The sequence below is a fragment of the Callospermophilus lateralis genome, chromosome 1, assembly GCF_048772815.1.
Source record: "Callospermophilus lateralis isolate mCalLat2 chromosome 1, mCalLat2.hap1, whole genome shotgun sequence".
NCBI classification, from domain to species: Eukaryota; Metazoa; Chordata; class Mammalia; order Rodentia; family Sciuridae; genus Callospermophilus; species Callospermophilus lateralis.
The window spans coordinates 202,403,385-202,412,551 of NC_135305.1; the positions used below are offsets into that span (position 1 = coordinate 202,403,385).

Here is a 9,167-nt window from a genome sequence, read left to right on the forward strand (position 1 = left end):
GGATCAGAACTGATCATGAGCAGAACAACTAATCCTCAAACTGGGGTTTGTGGACATGCTCTTAGGAGCCCATGTCAGGTTTCCATTGTTGTTTGTTTGTTTTTTCCTTTAAAAGGAGCCCATATGCTGCTCTGGTTTCAGAAACACCGGTCTCTGCAGCATAACTTCAGTACAGACCCCTGGTTCAAAATATTTCTATACTTTGCATCTTAAAACTGCATCTTTGGTAGCATTGTGGTCAATGCTGCTCCTCTGAGTACTGGCTTTTGACTTCCAGGCATAGAATCCAACCCTGAGCTCTTTACTTTGGCTCCCAAGAAACTCAGAGCTGAGTTGGTCTACCCTTTTAGCAAGTGTACGGCTCATTGAGCATGCAGTCTTAAGATAAGATACAGGCAAAACCAGCCCTCAATACTTTCTTTCGTCTCTCTTTGTTCTTTGTCTTCTGGACTAAAACTTGATGGTTTTAGTGCTTCTTACTCCAGAACCTGACAGTCAGCAAATTAAAGGCCAACACAGTGCTTTCCCATTGACCTTATCTCTGAGGACTCTCTGAGAAAGCCCTTCATCAAAATTGCTTCCAGAGAAGAATTTGATCTTCTAATCCACATCAGTTGCAAATGACTGATAAGAGCTTAACCTGAAATTTTTCTCAGAGACTTGTGCAACTTATTGGCCTATAAATGAAAGGAATGCAACTCTCAATATGAAATTTGAGGAGTCAAACAAGAAGGCATCTGGGGAGCAGGGAGGGGCAGAGCCTCACAGTGAGTCCTACTGGAAATTGGCTGTCAGTGAGCTTAACTTGCATTCTTTCACCAGCTGTGACAGACTTGGTCTTCATATACCTATTCTTCTTTGTCTAATCAAGACTGCCTGCTTTGGGCAGGGGGTAAGGGAAGCATCTTCCATATTAACTGACTCTTCAGGTTTCAACTATGCACCTCCTATAGCACCTGATCCCTGTAGACTTTGTCCAAAGATGCCCTCAGTAAAGGACAGCAGAAGTGAGATTTGTCTTGAGCAGCACAAATTGTAGAGGGACTGGGGAGGCACTGCGGTCTGGGAGTGGTCCACACACACACATTGGCTGGTGGCCTGCCTCTGGCTACCTATCTGATGCCCCAGCAACACCCAGGTAGCACCATCTCAGCAAAAGGTCTGTGATTCCCATCTCTCCCCTCCACTCCGTGGTGTGCTGTTGGGTATGTCCCTTAGTCCTTTGAGCCACAGTCTCTCCGTCTGTAAAAATAACAGTAAAAAGAACAGTCCCCACTTTCTAGAATTATTTTGAAGCATGAATGAGTTCATGTATTTAAGCCCTTATCATAGTGCACTTTTCTAAGAGCAGGGACAGTGCCTTCTTCATCCCAGAGGAAGGGGAGGATCAGTGCTCTTCCTGGGCACCGAGTGAGCTCTTGCTCTCTACATCTGCCTTCAGAGTCTGGGAAAGAAATCTGAGCTCTCTGACCTTCCCATGTTGCAAATGAGGAAAGTGATGCCCAGAGAGAGGAGGGAACTTCTCAAGGCCACTTGGCCCCTGAGTGGAAGAGACGGTTTTTGGACTGGGATCTGCTGGGCCTCGCCTCTAAACCCTCATGCTGTGGCTTTGGATTCATAGAATTATGGAAGAAGATAGCAAGATCTTTAAATTATACTTGCCCTTTAAAGTTCAAGTGTTGCCTCCTGTGGAATCTGAATAAATATTTTTTTTATGTTTCTGTAACAAAATAACTGAGGCAGAGTGCTTTTTTACAGAAGTTCATTTAACTCACCAGTTTTGAAGACTGAAAGTCCAAGAACAAGTAGCACCATCTGTTTGGCCTCTGGTGAGGGTCTCATGGCAGATGGCATCACAACTCCAGAAACACAGATGCAGAAGAGATCAAGGGGTGTAAGGGTTTGGATCTGGTTTAAATGTGTCCCCCAAGGGTTTATGTGTTGGAGTATTCATTTGTTTGCTATAAACGCAGAACGCTTTTTGTGCGTATGTAACAATTAACCCCACTATTGTGTATAATTAGAATGCACCAATTTTTTTAAAAAAAATCTAAAAACTCACAACACTTTGAACAAGCATAACCCCCAGGGTGGCAATGTGGAAAGAGGTGAGGCCGGGTGGGAGGTCCTTAGGTCACTGAGGGTGCTGCCCACAGAAGGAATTAAAGTACTTCTCATGGAATCCCTGAGTCAGTTCCCTTCAGAGGGTTGCTGTAAACAGAGCCAGCCTGGCTCCAGCCACCTTTCTCTAGCTTCCTGTCTTGGGATGTACTATATCACTCCCATACATGTTCCCACTGTTATGACATCATTTCATATCCACCATCATGTGACTCAGCCAAGAGGCCCTCACCAAGGTAAGCTGATTCCAATGCCCTGCCTTTGGCTCTCCAAAACTATGATCTAAATAAAACTCTTTTCTTTATAAAGCTAGCCTATTTCAGGCTTTTGGGGATAGTAATGAAAATAGGCTGATATACATGATGAAACAGGAAGCCAGTGGGACTCCGGATTGCTTTCTTTAAACAACAGTTCACTTTTGTGGAAACTGACTGGGGTCCTGTGAAAACTACAACAGTCCCTTGCAAGGGAAGCACCCCCAATGACTTAACCAACTTTCATTAGGCTCCACCTCTTAAAGCTTCCTCCACACCACCACACCACCACACTGAGGACCAAGATTCCAGTAGGTGAAGCTCTAGGAGACACACTCAAACCATGTCCAAACCATAACAGAAGTCTTCCTTGACCCTTCCCCACGACCCCATGCCCATCTAGGTGGCTCTAGGCTAGCTCTCCCATAGTGGCCTGGCTTCCATTTATCCCTAGGCCTACTCTGACAGAGTTGTTAACCCACTCTAGAGCTACCAAACTAGCAATTTAAATTCATAAAGAAAAGTTTGTATCTTATCTTCTCATTGCAACACTAAATAGAGAAATGCTTGGTAAAAGTTGAATAGATGAATGTGCATGCGTCAAAGCAGATGTGTTCTTTATAAACTCCAAACGCTTTTAACAACGATTCTTTCTGTACCTTCTCCCCACCGATCCCGTCTTTCTGTTGCATGAAGATTTCTGATATCGAAAGCCGGATTTCAGCCCTGACCATTGCAGGCTTAAACATAGCACCGTGTGTGCGCCTCACAAGAAAACGGGATCAGAAGCAAAGGAACCAGGTGTGTTTGTCCCTTGCTCCCTCTGGTGGAACATTGCATGAGCTGGATAGTTCAAAAGATAAGATATCTTTGGCTTTCCCAAAGTTGTATTGATTGCAGTGTCGTGTTTGTAGGTACAAACCATAGACACATCAAGGCAGCAGAGGAGGAAACTACCCGCTCCCCCAGTGAAAGGTAAGCTCAAACCAGAACCACAGAGCTACCAAAGGACGAAGGCTGAATTGTTTCCTTTGAGTAGCTCAGAGATCTGAGTTTGAGGACCAGGTACAATGGGGAATTCGCACCCAGCTTTGTCCTTATCTTGACTTTGCTTCGGGTCACCCCAGAAGCAAACACTGGGACAAGGATAGGAATACAAGTTTATTTGGGAAGTGGTTCCAAGGAAGCACTGGTGGTGGGCAGGGGATTCAGGGAAAGGAAAGATAGGAAGCCAGTACAGGTTAATTAATTGGTAAGTTACTTCTTTGGGCAAATGAAGCTAAATCCTCCTGGGGACCTCGGGAAGACAGTGTTGACTGCACCTCAGAGCTTCCTGCCTACAGGGTAGGAAGATGGTGTGTTCGACCTTCCACTCTCATCTATTATGGCTGAGGGATACTTTTTGATGCATGAACTTCCTGGTACTTCTGAATCTTCCAAGAGAGTGTGGTGGTGCTTGCAGTTGGATACTGTTAGAATGTGCTGGAATGGTGACCACTGGGAAGAAGTACAGAGGACACCAAAAGCATCTTCCACAGTGCCCCACCAGGAAGGGATTCCAGTGATGCCAGTCAGATCACCCTGTGTTCATGTTCAGCCATTTCCTTGGATTAAGGAGCCCATGATGATGATGCCAAACTAGAAATTCGGATTTACAGTAAGGGAGTAGAAAGTCAGGAGATGTGCATTTGAACCTTGCTTTCACCTCTTGGCATTCAATAAATATTTATCAAATGTTTACTTTGATAGTCTATAAACCACCCCCCCCATTTTGGACAGTTAAAATTTATCACAGTTCCACAGTCCTTTAACTGAAACCTCAGATCTCTTGGTGTTCCATAATTGCTTGTGTACCAAAAAGGGAACATGGTGTCCAGGCAGCATCTGACAGTCAAAACACAAATATCCTTACGGCAAAGCGTGAGGACACTCACACTCCTCATGCTGGACAAGAACCTTCAGTGGCCACAAGTGAGTTCAGGTCAGGTTTTGCAATCAGATGATTTTTGACTCCAAACTTATAAAACTGTGCAGATTTTACAGCTTCTTATATTTTTCAGGATTGCAAAGAAGAATTTAGGGACTGTGATGGTTTATCCCTGAGATACCTTTTCCCAGATAGCCACCCATGATGCCTTGACTTATTTGATCCATCATAAAAATAAAAATGTACAGGAAGGAAGTGCCAAGTCTAGGGGGGGGAGAAAAATCTGAGTGATCTGACCACCTCGTCTTTCTTCCTTACTAACCAGTCCATCTTCTGGGTAATGCCTATTCCTTTTTGTTTCCTTTTAGCTGAAAAAATGGAGGCATCTTCAGTGACCACCATGAAAACATTTAACCACAACTTTATCCTCCAAGGCTCCTCAACCAATGAGCCCAAAGAAAGGAAAAGCCCCGCCCAGGATTTGATGGTAAATGTCATCATCTCTGCCCTGATGCCCTTCCTTTCACTCTTGATGGATCTCCATTCCGTAGTCTTCCTTCTGTGGCTCCTTTAACAGAGCCCCCAGGAAGCACCCTTTCTGCCTGGCCTCATGGCCTATTGGGTGGGAGGGGATAAGGGTCTAAGAGAGAGGGGGAATGACATCCACCTGGTGGTGGTCACCTCTTCATTATCTCCTCTCAATTATTTCTCCAGCTCTTTGGAGAAACCAGGTTTGATATAAGAGAAATAAAAATATGTGTGTCAGGTCTGGGTGAGGTGTAGGAGCCCTTATTCTGTTTTGGATCCAGATTCACTCTTTCTTCAAATTTCTTGTTAGCTATTAATGTCACTTTCCTTAAGAGTCGGCAGTGCCCCTAAACGTGGCAAAGGTGTGGACCGTAGATAATTTGTACAAACGCTAGAGATCATCAGGAGAGGGTTACAGGATCATTTACTTAAAAACCAACATAAGCATCAGAGTTTCAGCAGATGCTTAGTGCTGCTTGCACTGGAGTGGTGATCCTGCTAAGCTGCCTTCGTGACACCTGTTGCGCTGACGGCAGGTCACGTCTGGGAGGACAAGACTGAAGTGAGAGCAAACTTGCTCTGTTGCCTTCTGGGCATCACCAGCCTCTCCCTCCCTCTTCCCCTCCACGGTGCACAGTCTCTCTTGTGAACACGGAAGTGCCAGGTGATGGCATCATGGAGGACACAGCCATTCCAATGTGACCCCAAATGGCAGCAGAGCTGCTCGTCGCCCCTTCCGTGGTCAGCCAATATCCCTGACCTTTCACCTTGTTCCTGCCCGTTACTTCCAAGAGCCAAAAAGATGCTTTCTCATACTCAAAGGGCAGACCACGAGAGTCAGGGAAGGAACAGGTTATAAAAAACATGGCGAATGACCCTTCATAGAGATAGCACATAGGCAGTGGTTGCTGGGAGCTGAGGAGCTGGGGAAGAAGAAGAAACTGCTGATGGCTAAGGGGTGACGTCGGAGTGATGCACGTGTATGAAAACTGGACAAAGGTGATGGGCGGACAACCTTGTGAACATACCAAAGCCACTGGATTATTTGCTTGAAAATGGTTGGTTTTGTGTTGTGTGGCTCTCACTTCGATAGATTATTTTGAGTGAATTAAAAATAAATGGCCTTAAAGGAATACACACAGGTTAAAAATGAAACAAGGCACAATATGCACTAAACAGCACACACACACACACACACACAAAAAAAAAAAAAAGACAGGGCAGAAACATTACTTTCGAACAAAGTAGAATTGAAGGCAAGATGTATTCAGAGAACGTGCTGAGTAAGGATGTTTTGATTTTGATGAAATAGGAGAGTCACGAGCCCATCTTGATTCTGCACACAACAGAACAGCACAATCGACCGTGGTGGTTAGTGAGTTTAAAACTCTCCTATCAGCCTTTGGCAGGCCCAGTGTGCTGGAAATAAATACCAATTAGAGACCTGAATAGGGTTGGGGTTTTTTTTATATTTATTTTTTAGTTTTAGGTGGACACATATCTTTATTTAGTTTTTATGTGGTGCTGAGGATCCAACCCAGTGCCTCATGCATGCTAGGCGGGCACTCTACCACTGAGCCACAACCCAGCCCCTGAATGGGGTTGTTATTAAGCTTTGATTAAGACATTTTTCTAACATCATACTTTACACATTAAATTCCTAAGTTTCCATGGATCATTCATAAAAGTTGATTTCATACTAATTCACAAAGAGAACCTCAATGAATTTCAAAAAGTGGAAATTATAAAATCATTTTCTATGATCATAGTGCCAAACATTATCAATTTGCCAAGTGGTTGGTGACAGTGTGCTCCCTATGTCACCTCAGGAGCCCGCCCTGGAGTCTGCTGCCCTGTATTAACGCCACCGGAGCTCCACTGCCAGTGACCCACTGCCTCCGGCCATACACAACAGTGCCTTGACCCAACAGCCATCGAATACCATATGGATTTCCACCTGAGGAGAGAGCCTGGGGTGGCCACAGCATTCCACTGCACAGGGCTGTCCTGATACCTCACCCAGAAAGCAGCCTCAGACTTCAGCATTGCGGTCTTGCCCACTCTCTGCCTTAGGCTTCCTGGAGAATCCAAGACAGCAAACCAAGATGCTGGCTTCCAACGGCAGAGCTCCATGTTCAAAAGATGCATCTTTTCCTGGTTTGCTTTGCTACTGTGTGTTGTCTGTAAAAATCTTTTTGTTTTTCAGTCCCTTTGATTCAATTAGAATTCTGTGTCAACCATTTGTCCCATGGAAAATTATTGGAGGTGGGTGGAGGGAAGGGAGATGGAGATTATCACTTAATTCCTCATCAACATAACCAAATCTCTCACAGGCATCCTTGTCTTACAGATGCTAAGGGGGAAAGTAGAAAGGCCCCCGTAGCGAGCACTTAGGACGGTGTAACTTGGGGGTCTCTCAACCGTCAAGCATGCAGGTGACCCTTAGCTACTTCCTCCTCACCCACCTCATTACTAGCGATTCCCCTTGCTTTACAGCCACAGGCCACAGAATGGAAAGCCCTGACTCGTCCCCATCATGCCAGATCCATCTGATACAATGTCTCCTTAAGAATTTGAGGTTCTTCCATAGACTTACTGAGAGTATCCTCACTCAGAAGAGGAGAAGGGGTGGAGGAAGACCACCATTAGCTCAGCTTTTTCTAGAACAATGTCCAGAATCAACGTGACTCGGTTGAGCAGTGGCGGCACCTCAATGAGTTTTGGGTAAATGAATTCTTGCAAAACATAACCACATACGAAAACTTGTGTCCTCCAGAATTGATTTCCTAATGAATATTCAGCACAGTAGCAAAATGACCTTATGGATTTAAAAAAAAAAAATGGTTAGGGAATAGCCTTAGAGAATTGAAAGTATGAAAAGAATCAAGAACAAACTGAGTTTAAGGGACACAAGAATTGACACTCACTGCATGTTTATGGTCTGTTTGAATCTGACTCAACTGCATGACTATTCAGAGAGTATTTGTACAAGCAAGTAGAATTGGAATTTCACTCAATTAATTGGGCATTAGCAACATGTTAACATGTTTTTAAGTGTTTGCTCCTCATTGATTACGGATCTGAGGAAGGAGGCAAGGGAATAGGGTGACTAGAGTTTATTACGCACCAGCTCTGAAGAAGGCAATGTTCTCATTTTAATCTCCATAGCATCCCTATTTCAGTAAGTATACCCATTTTTCAGACTTGATAACCAAGGCCAGAGAGGTTATTTTGCCAGAACCACACCTGTGAGCTAATTATGATTGGAATGCCTCCCAAAAGCCTGCATTGTCTTCAGCCTCTCTGTTCTTTAGCTGCCATGTACATTTCCAGCCCCGACTGGCTGCCGAGTTGTGTGTCCTGATCCACTCCTGATGGGGGTCTCTGTATCTTCCAATAATACTCCTTGCTGATGCTGTGTATGTGTTATCCAACAGAAACGACTCCTTTGAAATAAGTAAATCTTTGGCTTTTTTGTTCTGTTGGTGTGATTCCAAGCAAAAGCAAACAAAAACAAATTTCAAAAACACAACAACAAAATCTGACTTCCAAATAGAACGTTTTCTTTAAGAGGCATGAAAAGCAACTATTGTTGTGTTCCAGTGTTAAACTCTTCAGTTTTCTTTGACAAAAACGTGTACTGTGTAAGCCTTGCAAAAAAAACAAAACAAAACAAAAAAACAAAAAGAAGCCTGCTCCATGGCATTTGAACTTTTATAAAGGTTTCCTTGTGCCAAATAAGTGCAAAGATTTAATTTACTATTAAAAACCATAAGCATATGTTATAGTTCCAGAAGAATTATTTTGTCATCAAGTGATTTTGATCTTTAGTGTCAATATTTATATTTAGATTAATTTTATAAATGAAAATATTTTAATGGTTTAAGAAAATTAGGACAATATCTTTGATGACCTCTGAGATTTATGCTTGCCTTCATGTTATATGCACATTGCCAGGAACTTCTGTCAAGAGAAATGATAAAGAAGTAAAAGTCATTTATGAAAATAGTTTGCATGTGTGTGGATTTTTGTCTGTTTCTCGGTTAAAGGAGCCCAGACAAAAAAGTAGAGGATAGAGAAGACAGGTGACCAGCAATTGCACTGATCCCAAAAGCCTGTCGCCCCCACCTGCCTTCCCAGTACACCACTCACCCATTGCAGGTTCTCCTGATCTCAGTGACCACCTCCAACTGAGCAAGAAGAGCAGTTCTCAAGGAGGATGGCGTGATGTGATTTTGCCCCCCCCAACACACACACACACACTCTGGGGACATTTGACAATATTTGGAGATATTTTTTATGCAAACTAGTAGGTCTATGCAGCAGCCAGGATCTAC

General features: G+C 43.8%; 1 protein-coding gene across 1 annotated transcript in view; it reads left to right on the top strand.

Moving 5' to 3' along the window:
• Myrip (myosin VIIA and Rab interacting protein) overlaps positions 1-8,772 on the top strand; it is an 85,418-nt gene extending 76,646 nt beyond the window's left edge. The window contains exons 11-14 of the mRNA XM_076869264.2: positions 3,072-3,176; positions 3,290-3,350; positions 4,671-4,789; positions 6,660-8,772. Of these exons, the coding sequence (XP_076725379.2) occupies positions 3,072-3,176; positions 3,290-3,350; positions 4,671-4,789; positions 6,660-6,692 (318 nt within the window). The 3' untranslated portion in view covers positions 6,693-8,772. The remainder of the gene's footprint in view (positions 1-3,071; positions 3,177-3,289; positions 3,351-4,670; positions 4,790-6,659) is intronic.
• Positions 8,773-9,167: the final 395 nt, after the last annotated feature.